Source organism: Aulonocara stuartgranti (genome assembly GCF_965226115.1).
Source record: "Aulonocara stuartgranti genome assembly, chromosome: 12".
Lineage (NCBI taxonomy): Eukaryota > Metazoa > Chordata > Actinopteri > Cichliformes > Cichlidae > Aulonocara > Aulonocara stuartgranti.
Window position 1 is genome coordinate 26,989,499 of NC_138948.1, and position 23,106 is coordinate 27,012,604.

The window sequence follows — 23,106 nt, forward strand, 5'->3', positions numbered from 1 at the left end:
GCCCTACTCAGTTTCCAGCAATGGCAGCAGCTAGTTAGTTTTAATATTACGCTTATTATTCTTTCTGGGTCACAAAATAAACATTTAACATATTTTCAGGCAAGAATGTAGCCGTGTAAACTTCAAATATCTGCTTGGTTTATCAAGACAACCACATATTTTCAAAAGCGCTCCGACGTTTTCGGAGACGTCTGTTACCCACCAGCTCGATCGTTAGCCGGGGTTCAAGGCTCATTAGAGCCGGTGAGAACACCGGACTCTCGGCAAATCGTTTTCAAACCCAACGCCGTCTTTCACTACTCAGGTTAAACATGATATATAAGTCACTTAGATAACTTAAAAATGTTATTGTTTGGCTTTTTTTTTGTATTTTATTTGTTCCTGAGTAAATCGGTTTGGCTGAGATTAAAGTTATAGTTTTTACACAGCTGAATAAACGTCAAGCAGACAACTGATTATCAGAAGTATGAGATACTCGAGAATATACTCCAGTGTCCTGTTATATTTTAGATAGCAAGGAGCAACGGCTGAATTTATTAAACTCCACCGAAACAATCTGCAAATTTCATTAAAAATTTTATAAACTATCATCTTGTCTTTCTTTTTAGTTAGCACATACCTTAAACACTTAAAGCTGTAAGCTAATGATAGTTATATAAGAGCAGATGCTGCTGGTGCAATAAGCTGTACGTTTTATGTCCAATGGATGCATGATCTGAAAATAATCGGTGACTTGTCGACTATCAAAATAATCGTTTGTGGCAGCCCTACTTCCAACTGAAATATTGGACTGTGTATTGGAGTATGTCTATACAAAATATGTCTGTTTTTTAAATCTTGGTCATACTGTTTCAGAGAGGATTATCTGGGGTTCACGCATTGAACCATCATTGGCTAACAACTTGTTACTGACAAGCCATTAGCCAATGGGTGGCTTCATAGTCGGACCCGCCCCCTTCACAACTTCCAGTTTGTTGCATTGCACCTGAAAGTTGTATCTCAAAGCTTCAAAATGGGACTTAAGAAACAAATGGATCATGTAACTGTAGTTTTACTTTGCTTTATGCTTTAGTGTCCCCAAAGACGAAATTTGTTGTTGTGTCCAAGCTCAAGCTGCCAGCAGGACAGCCACTATAACTACCATGTAGATACAACTAAATCTATCTGTCTGTGGCGTATGCTCACAGGGGCAATGTCAGAACTGGAATACTGAAGGACAATAAGGATAAGTGTTAAATTGTAAATGCAAACCAATAAACAAGGACTGGGTGTGGGTCATTATGTTTTCATGTCACTCAGCTGGATTTTCATTAGCCTACCCTGATATATATTATTATATTATACACACACACACACAAGGGGATTTAAGGGGCAAAAACTCTACCAAGGCAAATGCTGTATTCAGCCGTTTTGAAGAAAGTGATTTTTCTTTAAAATGGCCCAAATGTAAAGGGCACCCATGTGTACCCATGTGCTCCACTTCTCAGGTTTTCTTGGTAGTTTTTTCCATGGTCCTAATGACAGGCAGACAAACAGAACAGCAAACATAGCTTATAAAGGCTTTATCAGAGGAATAAATTGTAATGATGGAAGTCATTTCAGTGTTGTATGAGAGTACTGTGCATACTCACACACATATTTTAAGTACTTGATCTACTCCTCATTTAGTCTGTCCAGCTGTCACGGGTCTGTTAATAAGGTGGGCCTCAAAGCAACAGGAACTTAATGGTTATTTTTAATCATTAAAATGTGTGCGCTTTTACGCTATTTTACAGACCCCCCAAATAGAGTTAAAAACCTGTAAATAGCCACAGTGTGTGTGTTTTTTTAATATATTGTCAGAAGCTGATTTATTTTAAAATAAGATCTGAAATACTTCTCAGCTTCTGTGTTTTTCTTTGTTTCCCTGTGCCTCGTATATTTTCTCTTCACCTGGTTTTACTCTCCAGAGAGTTTTGATTTTATGCCTTTATATCTGTATTCACAGCTGTGTCTCTCAGTGCTTCATGGCATCTTGCTGCTTATGTCTGTCTCCAGAGATGCTTCATAGGAATATTCAATACCCCCTAAAGACTTGTTTCATCGGTGGGCTTTCAGATCACTGCGAGCATAAGCTTTTAAGAAGCAGTAGTTGAATCTGACATTGCATTTTAAATCAAATGAGACGACCATATTTCAATATCAGAGGTGTGATATCTCTTATCAGACAGGTGACATTCTTCTCATTGAAGTCTGTGTAATGACGGCGCCATACAGTGGCACTCGTGTATGTATTAGACAAGATCCACTACAAGTTTACACATGCTTTTGCTGCCGTGGCTCAGCGGTTGGCGTTTCAAATTCAAGCTGCGTCGCGTTCTTGCTGCCGGCGGCTGTGGCAGGATGATGCCTGAGGTGCCTCCTCAGAGGACCGTGCCCTCGTTACTCCTCAACTTGACTTTGGGTTTCACAAAGCGAGCCCTTTGTTTACGCTGACAGGATGCGCTGGCTACTGACCTGGAAAAAGGTGGCCAAGACGGGTTGTCTTGTAAGGAAGTAAGAGAGGCTGGTGATGTATTGGCTCCTTCTGGGACCTTTCATGGAACTGCTGTGGAGAGGCCCTGCAATCCCTCTCTCTGCTCATCTTCTCCTCTTTCTCTCTTCTCATCCTACTATCTGTCTCTGTTCCCCACTCTAGCCTCTGCTCTCATCCCATCTAGTCAGTGGTGGTTTTGCATGAAACCCATACCATGTCCCCCCCCCCCCCCCCCCTCAACCAGTCACCGGGGTCATTCATCATTATTGTCAAGGGGGTAATGTGTGTGGGTGGGTGCAGAGATCTATGACTTCTTCATTTGAATGAACCTCATTAGATTGACTCTTCTTTGTAAAGGATCCCTTTAGAAAGTAACTCTGGCAGTTATTTAGGTTATTCTCACATGATAGCCAATGGAACATGACGCTTCAGCCAAGCATGTTTGCTCGAACGATGGAAGAGTCTCTGCGATGCAGTCTGCAGGTTATATTTTGCTTTATCACTCTGCCCTGCATACCTAAATTTACATAGCAATGCAGTATAGGACCTTGAGGTTGACTTGTGGTACCCACATGCTGTCAATTTGATGCAATCTCTCTTTTTTTTTACTGACTCTACTGCTTGTTTACAACTATGAATGAGCCTGTTGTACAAGGGCAAGCGGCTCGGGTCTTTGAAATCAGACTTTAAATTCTTTGTAATTTATTCTTAGAAAAAGCTGTCTCCTTAAATAAAGTAAAACTACTCGTGCTGTGTGCGCAGTGTCTCAGTCTCAGTTTACCCACGTCTTCACTCTGGATACATTACAGAAGGTTTATTTTTTTTTAAAAGATACATTCCACATTTACCATAAATATATTCCCTGCTTTCCCACGTTGAAGTTTGCCTCCCTTATTAGAGCAGATCCTTGTCAGGGCATCTTTAATCAGCCAAGTCCCAAGAGATGATATTTTTAGCCACCTTTTTGGAGGCTAAGACTTCTTTACCCACGCAGAGCACTAATGAGATGGAGCAGTAGTGTAGGCAAGCGTTAATTAAGGCTAGTATGCAAAGGAAGAGGCAAAAGCAGCACGCTCATGGCATACATACATTAACTTTATCCCACCTCCTGCATGTTTTCTCTCTCCTTGTTTTTTTTTTCCCCTATTTTTTCCACGTAGGTTGCACAAACAACAGATGGCTCTGACGCCGACCTGAGGAAGGACAGCTTATTCAAATCCAAGGTCACACGCTACCTCTGTTTCACCAGGAAAACTGTAAGCGTGAATGTAAACTTCTCCCTTTTCCTATGTGCTCTGCACTAGCTCCTCATCTGCTGCACCTTCTTTTTTGATTGTTGTATGCCAATGGTCATTAGCTCACTTTTTGCTGCCAGAATATCTTAATAGGCCTTGTGTTTGTCCCGCTTTAAAAAAGCCAGGACTGGTAGTGCAGTTTTAAAGTTTTCGATAAAATGGATATGCATGCATATTCTGGATGGATAATACCTGGAAGAGGTATTTTTCATGTTGGTGGCCCTCGAAGATATTATTTATGTTTATTCATGAAATAGCAATGAGCTGCATTTTAACTATTCCAATTTATCTGATCAGCAGCAGCCATGGTTACCAAAGCTTATGTACATATAATATTTGAATCAGAAAATGCCTCCTATTTATGCAAGAGAAAATGCTGTAGGATATATATATATTTACAGAGAGAGAGCTCCTGATTTGAGTAGCCACGACTCCTCTGTGGCTGAAATGATCTTTGCATTGTATTTCTCATAATGCTGTTGGGGCATTTTTTTGACTCCTCTCCTGCCTGCAGCCTACAGCTGATGTGTTTCTGCTTGGCTGTCAGCTGCTCTGTGGCCATAAATACACCTGCTTACATTGCCAGGATAATCAACCTGTCTAACCTCAGCGCATACAGCTTACTATTGGTCGTCTATTAATTAAGTTTCCGTGGGTTGCAGGTGGACGGTGCAGGCAGTAAACAAAACCTGCATTTTTGTTATTACTTTGCATCAGCTCAATTTTAGGACTTAATCGAGTCCGATTCTTTTTCAGCATCCCCCTTAAAGTCAGGCAACCTGGCAGCGGCTGCCTCGTGCCGGAGCTCAATCTGGCCCTCGGTTTAGTATATAGCATACAAATGGCCTTCCCCTAGTTCCTGTATATTATCTTAAAATGCGTGTCCACATTGTTTTGAAGACTTTGACGCAAATAAAACATGACAGAGCCATCAACAAAGGCTATTTTGTCTGCCAGTCATTGGAGCTCCCACTGTAATTGTCTATGACAAAAACAGATTCTGTAGAATTAGCCCCTGTATTATGTGGGGAGAAGTAAATAGTTTGTGATTTATCATACTCTAGGTTGAAGGTAGATAGCCCCCTTTGTCAGTTTGCAAAGGAAAAATTCTCCCCGGAAAAAGAAAGGGGGGGAAACACTAAAAAAAAGGTTTCATGCATAGTAATAACATTCATCCATATTCCTCCTTACGTCAGTGTAAAAACTATGAATAAAAAATGTCTCTAATGGTAATGACTGTCGGGCAACAGTGGCAGTGGAATCCAGGCTTTTCGGACGCATCAAGTCACGCCTGGCTCGCCCCACTCTCTACTGCCGCTGTGTATTATTGCAATTTATTATGGCAAAAAATGAAAATGTAATGGGAGACAGGGAAGAGTCATGCTTGAAAATGTCAGCTACACAGTCCGTGATTATTTTTAACTAGTCCCATTCTGTTGATCAGACTGCCTGCTCTGTCTCCCATCACCCCATAGCTTCTCGCCAAAAGGTTGAGAATGATTACAAGTTCACACATGCATTCTCTCACTCCAGAAAAAGCTATTAGAGAGTAATTACGTGAGCTATTTTGTCAACCATTCTCTTTAGAGACTTCTTGAGCTTTTAGTAAATCATTGAGTCTATTATCTCTACATTTTCCTCCCTGAGTACCCAAAAAAATGACTAACCTTTTTCTCATTCTTGCTCTCTGTCCTTTCCAAAGTTGCATTTGCATATATTATTTTTAAAAGTTGCTGCCTCCGCGCTGTCGTTCGTGCAGGGGCCCGATGTTGTCGTGGACATGAAGCTGACTGATATTAAAGACGCCCTGCCAGAGTCGTTCACACCACTGCAAGAAACAATGGACACAAGTAGGTAAACAGTCAATACCGACCACAGGCTCGCTCCCTTCCTCTTGCTTGTTTTTTTCCCCCACCACTCTCCGACCAGCTTATGCCGAGGTCCTCAGGGGCAGCTTTGCTTGAGATAGTGAATGTTTTATGGGTGCAGGTTAGCTTAATTTATGGCAGGCTGTGGGAATAAAATAAACATTTTGCCCTGGAGGTACAAGAGAAGAGAATCATGAGTCATTGTTTATCTCAGCTGGAGCTGTGCTTTTCTTTATGAGGGCCTTATTTATGTATTTATTTGGGGAGAGGACGAGTGGATGGGGGTTATCTAATATTAATGAAATGCATTCCCCAATGCTTTAGTGCTTTTTGAGTGCTACGTATTTCCCCCTCACTATCCACGCCGTGGAAATGTAATAATATTTTGGTGTGGGGAGTGAGGACAGCTTGTTTATTATTTTTATTATCATTGCATTTACACTGCACTTTCTAGTGTTGCTGGGGAAATAAATGAGCAAGGCACAGATGCAATATAGGGAAAGCATGGCAATGTGTTTTTTTTTTTCTTTTTTCTTTTTGCCAGAATGAAGAAAAGAGATTATGTTTTGTTTGGCTATGTTGTAATTTAATGTTTTATTACTTTATGTGAATCCATGTTTAATGTATACATGTGACATTATGTATGAGTTTCTATCTAGAATATTGAGTTTAAATCCCCGTTGTGCTCTAAAGCTGATGGAGGATTCACTTAGTTCTGTCATTTTACCTACTAAAGCGATAAAAATGATAATAACACATGTGAATTTTGTGGCTTTCCAGTGTCCACTCATTTCCCCTTTGAGCACAGCAAGTCACCCACAAACTGATATTAGCTCATCTTTTATTCGGAGGATGGTAATGACTAAATAGCAAAGCATAAATGGGATTTGTGAATATATATTTTTTCCTAGAGGCTCAAACTGTCGACAGGTTTTTTTTTTCCTTTTCTTTAGCCCCAAACTGTGGAGAAAACAGAACTGAATAATCAACTAACAATTTCTCTCTGACATCCTCATATGTACTTGACTCATCAGAGGAAGCTGCCATGAGGAAGAGGAGGCTCTGTGTGAAAATGAGCCCTCGTGAGGATGCGAAGACAGCTGTATGTGACATCCAGATCACGGCAAAGTCCAAGACCCATCTTGTTAACTACACCTGTGTAGGGTGAGCTATTTGACAGCGGGAATGAATGAAATCGTGAAGTTTTGCAACTTTTCTTTTCGTCGCAATCATTTTGCCATTTGCAGGTAAAACTGCTAACCAAGCTGTTGTGTGGCTTTTTTTCGTACACAGCGAACTAAACAACATGGGAATATGGTATCGGTTGGGAGATGTTCACCAGCGTCAGCCGTCTAGAGTCACGTCCGGCAGGGTCGAAAGCGACGCCCGACCCAGCACAGCGAGGTAACGCCCCGCCACAATATTCAGCTGTGCGTCTCAGGTTTTAACTTTTCCTCCTTGCCTTACTTTTCATTTCCTGCGCTTGTGAGCTTTTGTTACGCTCCTGTGCCTCTTGTACGCCAACAAAGACACGAGCAATTGATCACTCCTGGGCAATCTGCTGTAAAGGTTGCTGCTGGACAACAAGGTAGCGAGGGTGAACTGGATAGACGGGGCTAACTAGACAGGAACCCCTGAACAAGAACAGAAGTTCAATGAGGGCTAAACTCCTGCTATTTGTGTAGTGTCCCAGGAGGCAGAGGGAGGTCGCTCCTCCGACTGCGGTGACAAGAGGGTTGTAGTTTGCAGACAAAAAAAAGAGGAGATGTAGCCCGGAGAGGGAGCGACAGCTGCAGAGGAAGGGAGAGCACCAAGATCTCCTCCACGCTGGTATTCGTGTGTCCCCGCCTCTGCTCATGCTGCTCCGGCTTCCTCTGCCTCGGGCCTCCGAGTGAACGGAGCAAACCTTTGTACTGTGTCCAGAGCAAACAGCTCAATTATTTATCGCAGTGAAGAGCTGGGGATTTCCACAGCAAATTGTAAATAAACAATCGAGACTCCTTTGGTGTGGCGGTGCTGTGGAGGGTGAAGCTTGGCACAGCGATCTGACGTCTTTGCCAGCTTGAAGTGCTACGTTCTGCCATCCTGTGCCGGGCTGAGTAAAAGCTGCAGCAGGCCAGAGCGGTGGAAGCCACCAGCAGGAGTATTCAAAACAGAGCTTCTGTTCGCCGTGGCTGTGCAGTGGGGTGAGAACCATTAAAACTGGAAGGCTGTGGATTCAAAACCCCAGGTTCAGACCACGTGGAGTTTTGTGAATGGTCCATATTTTGGAAGCCGATGGTCAATAATCTTTGATGTGATGAAGTTAGATCGAGTGCTCGGGCCCACGTGCGCCTTCACAGCTCTCTTGCCGGTAATCCTCAGTTCTTTTGAAGCCCACTTTCAAGTTGGTGAGGCACAGAGGTTGGAATAAATTGTACCTCGAAGCGACTCACACACCCACTGCCCCCCCTTACTCTTGATGCCTGCTGAGATCACAGGCCACTGTTTTTGTGTTAACATTAAAATTCATTCCACAGTCAGACTCTTCTTTTGAGAGTATTTCCCTCCGTAATGCACCGACGCATAAGGACCAAACTGTGGGCAATTTACACAGTAGCAGTTCTTACATGTACTTCAGACAGCCATACATAGAGCCATAAATAGTTCTGTAATTTTTTTTAAGTCACAGATAAGATAGTTTGACACAGTGATTTATAAACAGCTCCTCAACAAGCACCGATTCCCTGAAGAAGTACAGTAACACAGTGTAACTGTCTGTGCAGTGTTACCCCACTATACTTTATTCATATTCAGCAAGAGAAAATTCTCTCCTTCACGCCTCCTTCGGGCTATCTATTACAAGTTTATGGCCGTTGGAGAATAGCACCTCTTAAATTTAAGTGCTCTTTACAGTCAGTGGAAAAGATGTTTTAAATACAGTCAATAATGTATAAATTTTTAATGACCCTTATAATTTTGAAAGCTGCAGTGATCCCTCTCAAATGTTACATTGCCTCGGGCGGCGAGAGCTCGTTAGGGTTGTATACAAACGTAAACCGCAAATCAGGTTTTTTCGGCGGCAACAGAGCTGCAGTAACTGCAGAGCGTTGCATCATTACGGGACACGCGCAGTTACTGCATCGAGGCCAAGGTGTTATATTTAAATTGCTTTTGTATCGTTTTTGTCAGCTGTAAAACGCAGGGGCTGAGAAGTTTCGGTTTCGCTTTAAGAGTCCGAAATTGAATTTGCAAAAATCTTAAAGCACTTTAGCTTTTCTTTCGTGGGCACTAATACTCGTTATAAGTGGTTTCTGTGTGAAATAATGAGCCTGGTGAGGGCTTTTCTTTGGCGTGACTCAGAGGTTCAGTCAGTGCCATCAGACCTATTTTAACCACTCTTACTACTGCTAAGCACAGTATAGGGAAATTTATACTAGAATTATGGCTTCAAGTAATTATTTACCTTCATGATTATTGTAACGAGTCTCTTTTATAATTAGTTTATAAAATTATCAGTATAAAGGAAACAGCCATGGAAACTTGCCTCACCCTGTGTGACTGGGGTTGCAAAACCTAAAAAAAAGACTGAGACTGAAATTATTCATTGGACTTCTGGCTTGTTTGCTGTGTCCAGGTGGCATTAAATTCATACATGTAATAAAAATTGTTATTGACTACTGTGAAGTGCTACAGATAATAAACAAAGAAATGGTTTTTCATCATATTTCAGGTTTTATGTTAATCAGACAGGTGTTAAAATGTGATCTACTTTCTATTCAGCGTGAAGGAAAGTCCTAAACAAGTCCGATTTTTTAAATTCAACTTTCATTTAAGCATTAGGAACCTTGAGATTAAAATCTCTGTTTCTAGTGAGATCTGTCATAGAGAGGACACCATATAAATGACAACATAAGCAAACAAAGGAACTCAACAAGTAACGTAACACAAAACATAAAGTGAACAGCAGTTGCACAGTTTTTATATGGGCTCTGAATTCTCCCAGGGAGACAAAAAGTATTCTGATTTAGTGAGTTTGAACTTTATTTCGTGACCCAGGTGCAAAATCAGAGGACGCTGCTCTAACAAGTTCAGAAAAAGTCCTTGGTGCCTTAAACAAGCTCTGCTTCTAGAGGAATGCAAGACTCTAGCAGGTGCTTGTAAAACTGCAAAAAGGAACGTTGGGGATTTGTAATGCAATAATTTATTTTCCTCATGCAGTTTAGTAGTTAAAATTATGGATAAACAGTAAAGCTGAAATGCTTGTTTCTCACTGGCTCAGGCTGTTGTGCCATATTGAGCAACTAAAAGTTATAGGGAGGAGGCCCGCTGAGCCGTCTGCTGCGCAAATACGTTTAAACACTGTGTGCTTAACGTCTCTTTATCAGGTTTGTCTGAAGCGTCTCAACCCGAGACGGTGTTCTGATTCCATTCATGGCAGCAGGTTGATGTCAACCACTTCAGCTTGTTCTCTGTCAAGACTGACCGTATCAGCAAGTCCCTGACTTTATAATGTTAGGGGGGAAAAAACAGCACCATCCGGCCAGCCTTTTAATGTGGCCAGTAAAGTATCTCCCTGCTTCCTCCTCCTGACCAACGCTGCCATTTGTTCTCCTGATAAAACTGTCATTGTTGAAGCTGGTATCTGACCTCTGCAGTGACTGCTAGCATAAATTAGCCTTATTCTAACATTGCAATTTCTTTTGCCTCACTCAGAATCAAGGTTTTTGACATTTCTCTTAAAATAATGGGCCACTGTACACACGGACACTTTTTAAATCAATCTGTGCAGTGATAAAAATGTCAAGGCAAAGTCTCTTTTTCTTCCATTTCAGAGGTTTTTTTGCCTTTAACACCTGAAGGCTCGATAGTCATCAGTGTCAGAAATGGCACGCGTATCAATACATTTAGGATTGCACAGTCTTCTACCTGTGACACTCCACGCGTTGCTGCTGCTCCGCACGATTATTGTATCAGCTTTCATTGCACGCTGGTTAACCAAGACTTCCCACTGCACACAACTCTTGAGAGAAAGAGACACGGTGACTGTCAGCGTGTCGCATGACAGATCCCCTGTCTGAAGTGTTGAAGAACAATCCTTCCCGGCTCAATCTCACTCATTACTTTGCTACGTTTTGGAAAAAGTTGCAAAAACTAGCCGAGATCAAGCGAATGGATGCAGAGTGGTGCCAGAAATGATCGAATGATCAGCTAAGATCTGATGGGCAGAGACTACTCGGTGATTTGCCACCAAAGTCTAAGAGATTCTCTTTTCAACACCTGACACTGAACTTAAAGAAGGATAATGATGGGTGAGAAAGCAGCTCCCACAAAGCAGCACTGTTGGCACATAGAGGAAGGTGTGGAGATGTTGTCACGGCAAAGGCTGGATGTGTGTCAAAACAAGAGCTTCCAGCTCTCTGTATCGCAGCTCTGGCTCTTCAGTCAGTGATATTACTCTCATTCTCATCTTACCTACCTGCCTGTCTGTCGCCACTGTCTCTTCCACTTTCTCTTCTCCTCCTTTTTTTTTTTTTAAGTAGACAACTCTTTTCCGCATTTGCTATTTGTAACAACAAAAAACGAACACCACTGAATCGTAATTCATGTTGTCGAATAATCCTTTGTGCTTTGGTTTGCTTTCTTATTTTAACTGATTTTAACTCGGGCAGATTTCACGGGGAACTCTTGATCCACGTTGTAATTGTGTAAATCTATCAAGCCGCGTTCCCAGTTTTACTCTAATTTCATGAGGAACTACACCATAATTGAATATTCAAATTAGGAATATGTGTCAATATGGCTCTCCTTGCCTGAAATGAGGATTAATTGTTGTCAAAACTCCTGTGGCCAACATAACACTGCTGTTGATTAGCAAATGCACTTGCCATGTTTTTTTTTCCTGTTTTGTTTTAAGAATTAGTTGTCTAATTGATTTGCCATATGTTACCCTCTCCAATCCACCTAAAATTGTATTTAGAAATCACCAATTTGGACTGAGACAGTTTTGAGCTTTTCAAACAGATGGGAAAAGAAACCCTGGAGGTTGCCTGTGGAACAGTATTCCACGAGCCTAGTAGGGATTTCCACGAGTACCACATTCACTTTTTAGGTTCACAGATAAATAGCCAGACTTAATGCGGAGCTCCCTGCTCTCTGCGTCTCCTCCGAGCGCTAATATAACACCACAAACTGCGATCCCTTAAAAGACATTTAAACCGTTTGCCTCCACTTTATCACTCCGAGGGACGTCTCTGTGCTTTGAGAGACGCGCACCTTTCTTCCTCAGCTCCTCAGCTGTGGAATCAACCTTTGCAGGGTAAAAGAAGTCTGCCTTGAATATGGCAATCGTTCCCACAAGATTGATGCCAACCTTTTAAAAATTCACCATTGGCCTGGATTTAACATGGCCAAATGCTGATGTAAATGAGGAGGAGAAAAAGTCGACCCTTTCATTGCAAATAAATCTGAGTTGCAGGCTTCAGCTCATAAATACCACAGCCTGTCACGAGTCTTGTTTTATTGCTCTTGATGGAAATTATTGCATTTATTTATGTCGTCCGTAGATACGAGTCTTTGCAAGTCACAACTTGCACACGTACTAATAGAATGTGCAGATCCGACTTTAGTCTTAATTTTTTTAAAGTTTTACACTCTCCGTCAGTGAAAAATTGATTATGTTTTTTCCCATAAACACACCAAAAACAGTACATAATACGCAGAACGCACTTTGTTATTTGCAGCTTCACACCTGCTCACTCCCAGAATCTGTCCTGTCTGCGTTATAATTCAGATTCCTTTTATAACCGACTTGTCTTGTTCGTGGTCTCTAACAACAAACTCGCGTGTGCTCTAATGAAAGCAATTCCCCCTTTTTTTATTGATATCACCAACTGCTTTGCATTATCGTTATAAGAGCATTTGTTTTATAATGCCATCGTTGCTCCCTTTACCTACAAAGCATGTCATGTTATGCAGCTCTCTTGAAGCTGTGAATTCCCCCCACCAGCACCACCACTGCTTGCTGTGGATTTATCGATCCGTAGGGGTGAGTCACAGGGTGTAATTCATGATAGCTTGATTGATGAGGATTTCAATCTTATATGGTTTGTTAACTTCAACTCCCCGCAAAGTGCATTCTGTGCTGTTTTCTGTAATACAAGGCCTTGAAAGAGGGAGAGAAGAGGGAAAAAAACAGACTTGCCTTGAATAATGGAATCTCTCAGTTCCTCCAGAATTAACAAGATCCTGCTCCAAACCCCTGCTAAAGGTCTGCTCGAGCCCCTGGGCAGCTGAGGCACAGTTTAACTTCGATCATTTCTCCTCTTCAAGTTCACCCTGTTATTTCAGTGCTCTGTTTTGCCTTTGGACATTTTAGAAAGCCCTTTGTATTTTGGAGGAGTTCTAATGCTTTTAATCCGTAAATAAATTTCCTGCTTTATTATATTTGAATTCCCGAGGGATGTCTTTGGGAGCACAGGTGTTCCAAAACACAAAGTTAACAAGCATTTTTCTTGTGTGTAACGTGACTGAATATTGTTGCTTTTTTTCTCTCTCCAGCTCGAGGATTTACTCTGAGCGTCACGGCACTGGACTCTACACCATGACAGGTAAAAGGTGTCTCACTCACACACACACACACACACACACACACACACACACACACACACAAATATGCTTGTCAGTGCTATTTATGATGCTGTCACTATAGACAATTACATGAAGTGAATATTTGAATATTTCCCAGAATGCACTATGCTGTTAAACTGCTGTCAAAGTTGATATAATGCTTAATGCTTTCTGTGTCGTTTTTGCCGTTTGTAAAAACAACACAAATTTCTGTCTGTACTTGGAAAAGCAGCTCCGATGGCACTTGATCTACAAATGCTCTGTCTCAGATGTTCTCACTGCTGGATGCTGGACAGAGCTTTGCTCGTCTCAGAGAACGTGGCTTCCCGGAGGAGCTCGGCATTATGCTCAAGAGAACATTTAACAGCTGTCAAAGACGGTCCGTCACATGCCATACTTACATATGCACCTTTGCATGCACTGGAGGTATTCCTTTGGCTTTGTCAAGGAGAAACTCAACAACAATTGCAATGCTCCGTGACTAAAACACGCGCACACACACACATACACACGCACACACACAAAAAAGGCTAATTCATTAGGAAACAGAGCTTAGACTATGACAGCCTAAGCACCACCGAGTCAGAGCCGGCTGAGACGTTCAAGTCTAAAAGAGTGTGTGAGCCACACGAGGTGAATGAGGCAGGTTTTTATCCAGCTGGAGAGAGACACCATGTGGTGAGGAATCCTCCTGCTGCTCCAGCAGAGTCCCAGGCTATAGCCGTGCTACACCCATCATATTAAATATATAAAAACATGATGTGACATGTGGATATGTGCAGTTCAGGATGCTGATTTTATTTCAGTTTTTAAAAAAAAATGTATTTATCTTTTAAGGACCCTGAATTTAAATCCAGTGATGTTCAAACAAACAAAAAAAAAAGGAAAAGAAATACAGAAGAGACAAAGAGCGTATCATTGACAAAATTACTGATTAATACATCATTGTGCGTGTATGACAGTCATTTTCTTAGATGGTCAGGACAAGTAAGGCCCTGAAGGAGCAGACGTTACCACACAGCTGAACAGTTTGTGGCATTTGGTGTGGGATTCCTCCGCTGGGACGGGGTTTTGAGTGACAGCGAAGGAACCTGCACATACTGTACACGGCGCTGGCAGCAGTCACCATTTATCTCCAGAAAACTGTCCTTTGCAGGTGCACACTCCCCTTCCTTCTCCTCTTTATGAGCTGGCGAGATTTTTAAGAAAAATTGATAATGGAGTTAGCCTGACACGCTTCTCGCTTTATTACTTGAGACTGCGTACCCGTCAGCCTCGCAGCATCACACTGCGAGTGTGAGAGGACGCACCTTCCCTTCATTAACAGTATGATGGCCCGCGGACCAAGTGTGAGGTCGTAGCCGACAGCCTATTTGTGTTAATTGTTAGCATGTCGGTAGCCCCGGTGTGTGTTTGTGCGCTGGTGCATGCGCGCCTGCGTGTGTGTGGGCTGACAGCTGGCCAGGTTCGAGTTGGTCTAAAACCATGTGCGCTCTGTCAGGGTTGTACAGGCGCCTTCTTTAGGATTGATGAATTGCCTGCTTTCTTGATTAAACCCTCCGTCACTTCCCAACAAAACAAAAACCCCAACACACACACACGCGCGCGCACACACACAAAAAAAGGCGAGTTGAGGGGAGGAGAGGTAACATGTCTGGGAAATCTGTCATCTGCAGTCACATCATGTACAGATGTGATGTGCAGAAGCTTTGACATTTATTACCAGAATATTAAAAACGAATTCACATTTATTTTGCAGCCCTCTTTCGCTTGACAGTTGGAGCTCATTTGAAAAGTTATCAAGTTTTCATTGCAGCTCGAACCGTTTGCTTTTCTTCCACCGCCGTTGCTTTGATCCATGCCAAGTCCCTTTGCCAATTAGGTCTTTTATTCATACCTTGGCAGAAAATCAGGATATTTTTAAAAGTAATTATACATACATTTGAGCTATCTGTCTAAAAAGCATATGTCTGATAAAATAAATAAATAAATGTAAATGTTTTGAAAAAAACACAAAAAAGCAGCCCCAAACTCTAAAATAAAACCACGTTGCATCGCAGTCTGTCTTTATTACCTGCTGGACAATATATAGCATTCAGCAGGCATCCATCTGATAAAACGGTAAATGTAATAAAAAGTAATACATTTACATATCTATAGCATTAATCAAAAATAAATACTGACATTGGCCCTGATCTAACATAATATGGAGAGCAATTATTTCCCTATCCATTAGGGGAACTTCAATTAACATACACGAGAAGGTTCATCCTTCAGAGGAGGATGAGGGAGAGAAAAAAAATAGGGAGCTGAAAATTAACTTGGGTTTGCAAAATATCTTGGCAGGATGACAGTGATTTTTGATTTTCAGGAAACAATATTAGAATTCTTATTAAACTATGTGCATCTGCTTTTAATTTGCTGCAAATAATTGGAAAATGCAATGGAGCTTTCCAATTAAAGCTCCACTTTATGCTGTTTAATAATACCCTCATAATATTATAGCTTATGAAATGACAGGTGAGTTGGTGTATGAATAAAACATAAAGCCCTGTAATAAGAGACAGAAAAAAAGAGAAGAGGAAAAAAAAAACGAGACAGTTGTTGGGGGGCTTTTAAATGCTCGACATAATTTGCATATATTAATCTCCTCTTTTCAGCCTTATCAAGTATTCCACTGTATTTGAAGTTAAAATAGTCGTGACAGGCAGGGGTACGCTTCGTTTTTCCATGGATTTATTACTTGTATAATTCTGGATCTTTAATAAGCCAATATGACTGATCCTCTGAGTTCTGTGGAATTTGGTTAATTGTTCCAGATGGTGCTCACTGATTATGCAAAATTACTTTCTTTCTCCTTTTTCCCCCCTACCAACTACACTATTTCTTGATTGACTAACATGGAGAAAAAAGATTATTTTTGGCGCAGCACTTTCATTAAGAGGGTTCTCATCAGGTTTCAAACAAAAGTTCCATCTTATCTCCCTGTGTAGTTCTGGGCGAGGCTGTGCAGAGGGAGGAGATCAGCCGGCTCTTATCTCAAACCATGATGGATCTCAACTGCTTCTGCACCGCTGGGGTTATATTTTAGAATAACACAATTCTTTAGGCTGAGGGATTAAAAAACACGACCTCTGGATAGTGACACAAAAGTTATTATTAGTGTACAGCGTTCGCTTCTTTCTCCTTTCTCTCTCCAAAGATTGATGAAATTGCTAAGCAGCTGGGTTTGTCCTCCACTTGCAGCTCGGGCTCCATCCACAATTCACTAACATTCTGTTTTGCATCAGCTAAACTGAGCTGAATGAATCATTTATGGAAGTGTTATGGGGGAGGTATGGGCAGATTTACTGCCGAGCTTTTACTTTAGATGGAATGGGATTTCTATGAAACCGATCTTGATGTCTGAAGTAATGCCAAAGCTTGCATCAAGACATGAAAGGAACGCTCTTAAAACCCACGTTTTGCTTCTTAATTCCCCTGGTCAGCAAAAGGCGAAACATACAGAGAGAGAGAGGGAAAGTTCACAGGGAGAACTGTAGTATTTACATCTAATGCCTGTACAGACATTCTCAAACTACTGCTAGCAAGTCTTGATACAAAGAAGCACCTGATTACCTCATAATAAATGAATGGCATATAGTTTAGTGCTTCTGTGCTCATATTAACCTATATGTACGTTTTCCATATTGACATGGCAGCATGTCTTGGGTGGATACTGCACGAGTGAAGCGAAGCACTGGCACAAAATACTACGGTGCAAATCCTGTGCTAAAATATAAAAGCAAGAAATAATGTGTTTTGTGTTAAAAAAGAAAATTTAATCCAAGTCTCTTGAAATGCGAAAAAGGTTGCTTTCTCTTCACATCTCAAGCGTTGCTTCCTATTTAGAATAAAGTTTGGATGGTTTGTTATGTAGATCTTGTTGTTTTCACATTTTTTGCATTATTCCAGAAAGTGTCAGTTTCTATTTTTAAACAAATGACAGGCACAACAAGTATTTCCAGTTGTAGATATAGTCAGACGTTGTGGAGTACGACTCAGTGTCAAAAAGCACATCTGGATTAAAGGCTTTCACGCCATTCAGTCACTTTTATTCAATTAGACGATCCAGGTTTAGTAGCAAAACATGATTGATCCTGGTGCGACGGTGCCATTAAGTATTTGAGGATCAATCCTGTATAAATCCTAATGGAATTTTTGACTCCAGCCTTGAGGCCCTCGGGCATTTTTTGGACCTTTATTACAGTCAAATAAGAGACTTTAAATGGCTTTGCATTTGCAGGCCAGACTGGACTCTGGAGTCTCATCCCTCATTGCTTTCTATCCATCCCTGAGATAGAAGCAGTGCTCCATTAGTTTCAGTGTCCAGACGTAGACAGGCTCAATGGATGGGCCTGTCACGGCTCCCTCATTTGCCCCATGTACAGCAGGGTTTGTTATCACACATCTAATTAGAACTTGATAAAAAATATTTCACAAAAATCCAGTCATTAAATATAGTTTAAGGAGATTTATGGTCAAATATGCCTTAAAGATCTTTTAATGGCTCTGCTGACTTGTTAAGTTTGTAATTAATGATCTTCTAATACATACTGTGGTGTGATTTAGAAAGCACAATGAGATTCTGGGAATGAAGTCGTTTTGGAAAAGGGCATCTGGGGTTCCCAGAAGCTATATTAAATGACTCTGCTCACACTGGTTTGCTTAAAACCATGAAAGTCTGCTGTGAAAAGGTTCAAACACATCCGTGTGCTTGCATAGATGGGGCCATTTTTTTGTTGAGGCGCAGGGAATATTGCATTATTATGAAATGGCTGGCTTATCGTTTTGCAATAGTCCATTAGCGTGTACAGAGAAGTTCCAGGCTCAAACGTAACAGCACTTTTATTTAGGTGCTGCAAAATATCTCTTTTCAAAGTCCACTCATCCTCACACTGTAAAAGTAATAAGCAAGTGAATATGTATCAGACTGTAAATGCATTATACTAATAACAGTCTCCTGTTTCATCAGGAGAGTAATGGTGTCCTTATTAGCATAATTAATGACAAATGGCAGTGCAGCATTGGTGGATTGGTTCTAGGGGATGATAAATTGGTGGATGCCCAGGTTAGTGGCTGCCAAGGAGGCCTCTTTGGCTGTCATCCCTCCTGCTTCCGCTCTGGCACAGTTCATTACTCACTGTGTGAGATGCCACTTTACATTGCTTGGTACTGTGAGCATGGAGAACTTAATAATACCACCCACAACCACATAGGGCCTGCTGCTTTACCCACAGTCCAGAGGGCAAGTAGCTCAGCAAGGGCTAGGGGTTGTGGAGGAGCAGGGCTACATGGGAATCATCTCCTGCAGCTGCACTGATCAAAACAGATCACGCGTCAGTCGATACTTCAGGGGAGCTGGGGCCATATGACCAAGTCTCCAGTGCTGGTGAGTGTTTCTTGTTAGGATTTCTGGGGCTCACCACATCCCTCGCATCATTACGGGTTAGTTTGCCCACAGAACCGCTAATTAAGAGGGGATTTGTGTAATTGTGCCTTCTGCTGTGTCCCATCCGGCACATGCAATTTACTGTCAGCCCTCTGCCAGCTTTTACACTTGTCCAGAGAGGCGTACCCCATTTATACACACATTCTGCTGCACATTTACCAGCAGCCACAGCTAGGGATCAATGCCAATGCCATGGCAGTGTCTTAAAACACACTGTGCTGCTGATTAAAATCTGATTGTCCATTTAATTTCATGAGAGTTCAGCCCAGCCAGCAAGGAGGGTTCTCTCTGTACTTCTCTAGCATTAAGTGCTTTAGAAGAATGACTAAAACAGGTTTTAAACCAAGTGACCGAACAGCCTCGGTGCTTCACGCTAAATAGCCTGTGCTACATATACAGGCTCGGTCTTGAGAAGTTATCACACATGTACGCACCCCCTCAGAGCGCGCTGCGTTATGCAGCGGTGTTCGTGGCCAAGGCACCGTAAGTGTTGCTGGCTCTGCCCACTTTCTGGAAGACTGATGGACCAGCGCCCGACTGAGGCTGTCGGCTGGCTCCCTACCCACAACCAGATTTCAAGGACTGCTTGTCACAGATGGAAAAATAAGTGGGTCATTCTACATAAGCATGTTGTTTTGCACCCCTCTGGTAACAAAGAGCAAAATTTTAACACTGGTGAATTCAACAATAAAGCAGTTTATTCAGACTCCATTTGAGTCTGTTGCTAGTTTTGCCAGTCTGTCTCATTACTTTTTGGTACTTGTCACGAAAATCTCAGCTGCAGCTCTGCTTACAGTTTGACTATAAAGCCAATTTCATATCTCATTCTATTTATACACTGCATTTATACATTTATTCTTCTCATACACTTATTATTATTATTCTTTTTTTATACTAAGTTAATATACTGTGTTGTGTTGTTTGTTGCGTTGTGATGTGTCATATCGTGTCGTGTTGTGTTATATGTAGTGCCGACGTAGGACAGTTTTCCAATTTCATTGTACTACTGTACTATGTATGACTGTGCAATGACAATAAAGAGTTATCTTATCTTATCTTATATGTTAGGAAAGTAACTGTTTTACTTAATTTAATGGATTAAAGATCAAAATAAGCAGTCAAGTGGGCAAAGAGTGAGTTTTAAAAAATGGTGCAGTTTCTCTCCACTCACTCGACGCTTTCCTTCCACGATTCCTGAACTCTGTAGCAGCCCCAGCCTGTAGCATGCAACTATAAATGCCTTCATCCACTGGATCTTATGCGGCGAACTCTTAGTGCTTCAGAAACCTTTTAAGCTTGTTTACGTTTTTTAAGCGTTAGGACGAAATGAAATTAATATTTCAGTATAAACTAACTGACTGACTGTCGGGAGAATTGCGAGAGAAGCTCGCACACACTGCTGCCGTGAGACCGCTGCGGAAACAAACTGCACACAGCCGGCAGAAAGAAAATAAAAATAGATTATCAGAAACCCTCAACATCACTTCAGCGCGGGATCTATTTTAATATAAGCGTTTTACTCTCTTTTTTAGAATGTTAATCGACTCCCCGGTAAACATTTTAATAATTTAAAAAGTTACATTTCCGCTATTGCAAAGTTTTTTTTCACTCATCTGTCTAGAGGGGTTGAAAAAGTAGGAGGAGAAAAAAAGATAAAAGAAAAAGAATGGGTTTCATAGAGCCATAGTCATTAAAAGAATCTGAAAATAGCAACTCGCTATCATCTGTTCTCATAGCACGGGTCAGGAGCTCTGACACCTCCAAAATTCCTCCTGTCAGGGTAGGGGGCCATTTGTATTCTCTCTCATTAGGCAATTTGACTAATGACCTGCCGTGGCTGCAGAGCTACTGAGGGACCCAGAGCCTCGCGCCCTCTCTCTTGCAGCAGCCTGAACACACACCCTCTATTGGAATGGCACAGATGGCATGCCCGGGCGACAAAATAAACTACAATATGTCTCCGAGATGCTGTCAGGTCTGGGCACTATTTCTCATGTCAGACTCAGGCTAAGGGCTGTGAGTGGGCATAGGGGGTCCTCCTCCAGCTCTCTGTTCATCTACTCACCATTATCTGCAGAGGTGACAGAGAGCAGGGTCTGCAGCAGCTAGAATAGCATTTCCATGGTCTGCATAAAGAATCCAACTCAAATTGAGAGTCGCACCGACAGGGGAGGCAGTGCCATGTCTAGCTCTGGCTACACACAGAGAAAAAAGCAGCATCCAATTGTTTGGCATATGAAATGCAGCAGCCACCAGATAAAGCTTTAACTTTTTTTAAAAATTATTATTTCTATGTTCAGATTATTTTGTGACACAAAACAATAGATGGCAGCTCGATCACGAGTAAAAACTTGTAAAAGACGTTCATTTGCACTTTTCGCATAATCGCCCTGATTCCGCCTCCCCGCCCCCGCCCCCACCCCCTCTCCAATTCAGCTGCGAGACAGATTCACCCAAGTAATCATACTAGACAGAGATCAATGCAATTCTGCTGAATTAGTGAAGTGTAAAATAAAAGTTCATCAACATTCCTAAAGTGCGACTCTCCAGTTGTGGTTCAGGTAATATGGGGCATGCTCGATCACCCACGCATATTTTTCCATCAGTCAGTGTCGGAGCACAACTCGGTGTGGTTTATGTGTTCGTGTGTGTGTGTCTGTGGGTATGCCGCCACTTGCGTTACACGCGGCCATGTTTGTTAGAGCCCTGGAAATGCAATGTATGGCACTGCTGAAATCCTGGGTGACAGTGCATCCAACAATGGAAGAGTGAGGGATTAGTGCTCAGCCCAGCATACGAGGGAGCCCTTCCCGCCCTGAAACAGCCATTCATCTGTGCCCAGGGGCTGGAGATGACAATGCAGCCATTGCTCATCGCACCTGACGGAGCCATTAATAAGGCGATGATCCACACGGGGCCTGTGCTGACTTCGTTCTTTACACTACAATCACTCAATCCGCAGGGTCCTCCTTACTTAACACCACCTCTGTGTTCACTGCCACCATCATCATCATCATCATCACCATCATCATCTTAGACGCTATGCCAAAATTCCTTCCAGATGTTTTTGTGCTGAATATACTGACAGGCTCCAAATGCCAAATAACTGCCCAGTTCCCCGCACTGCAATGCACTCATGAGTTAATGGAGTGTAGCGGGGCCATTTAAGCAGCTAGAACATGCTTCATACTGGGATTCCTGCTCAGAAGATTGGATTTACATTATTTTTGCCCTTTGCACCTTCAGATTTCTCCTCAGTACAGCATCCATTCCTTACCACCAAGTCACCACCCGTGCTTTTCCATTTGTCTGGATGTAAGATAGCCTCTCTGGTATAGATGGGGGAGGAATACAAAGTGGGATCTGGTTTTAAATGTAATCCTTGAGCAATAAAGAAACTCTCTGGCCTTCAGCACTGTCCATTCATCTGTCTGTGCCACGCAGATCCATCAGCAGCTACAATCTCTGCTTCCCATTGCTGGCTATTGATTCAGATGTATTCTCCCTGCCTACTTGTGCCTGGCGTTGGTACTCCCAGCAACAGAGTGCATGTTTATTCACTTGTAGTCCCGAGCTTGAACAAGCCATCATGCCTACCTAGTTGCCCTCTGCTTCAAATAGCAACGCATTCAAAACCGCTGCAGGGAGATGAGATCGGGCTCAATGTGTTTTTACTCCTAGCACCTATAAAACCTACTTGTGACATCGCTTGCTTGATAGTAATGTCTCTTGATTTTGAACCAGTCTGAACTATTCTAAATATTGGATTTGTTACCAGAAAATTGAATGGTGGTGCACAGAGGAGTAATAACTTTGGTGATCCACCGACTTTCCTGAAATGCAATCATTTTGATAATGCATGAACTCTTCATCTAGTGTCAATCAGCTCAAATTTATATCATATATTGACTCACGTGACTTTTTTCAACAAAGGCTTGTGACGCCTTAAGACTTTGTTTGTGTCTCCTTCGGGAATCCTGTGTTAACTGTACCACAGAAGTGCTAGCTTTGTTAATTTGTTAATTAAGTGCTAATTAGTGTAACAATTCCAAATTAGTCTGTTATTTTTGCAATTATGTACACAGAACTTTTTTACCTTTATTTACCTGAGAGAGAGAGTTTGAATCAGCAGGAGCGCTCTGGGCTGGGATAGGCAGGGGAAACAGGGGCTCATGGAGAACAGCAGCACAGGGGAAAACGCCGCTGTGTTTAAGTACAAAACGGCTATCACGGTCGCAGAGTCTTGCTACTGCTGCACTTTTTACTACGGGAGATGATTGGAATCCGAGGAAGTGAGCGAGCTTTCCTGCGGTCACACAGGGCGCGGGT

The 23,106-nt window shown here is 42.0% G+C and overlaps 1 protein-coding gene across 8 annotated transcripts in view; it reads left to right on the forward strand.

The window, feature by feature from the left end:
- Positions 1–23,106, forward strand: part of LOC309719636 (multivesicular body subunit 12B-like) — an 88,456-nt gene that overhangs the window by 59,350 nt on the left and 6,000 nt on the right. For 7 of the 8 annotated variants that reach the window (XM_082555894.1, XM_082555888.1, XM_082555889.1 and 4 more), the window contains 5 exons: positions 3,676–3,771; positions 5,570–5,660; positions 6,713–6,842; positions 6,972–7,082; positions 13,218–13,267. In XM_082555894.1, the coding sequence (XP_082412020.1) occupies positions 3,676–3,771; positions 5,570–5,660; positions 6,713–6,842; positions 6,972–7,082; positions 13,218–13,267 (478 nt within the window). The remainder of the gene's footprint in view (positions 1–3,675; positions 3,772–5,569; positions 5,661–6,712; positions 6,843–6,971; positions 7,083–13,217; positions 13,268–23,106) is intronic. The other variant, XM_082555895.1, reaches the window with a different exon arrangement.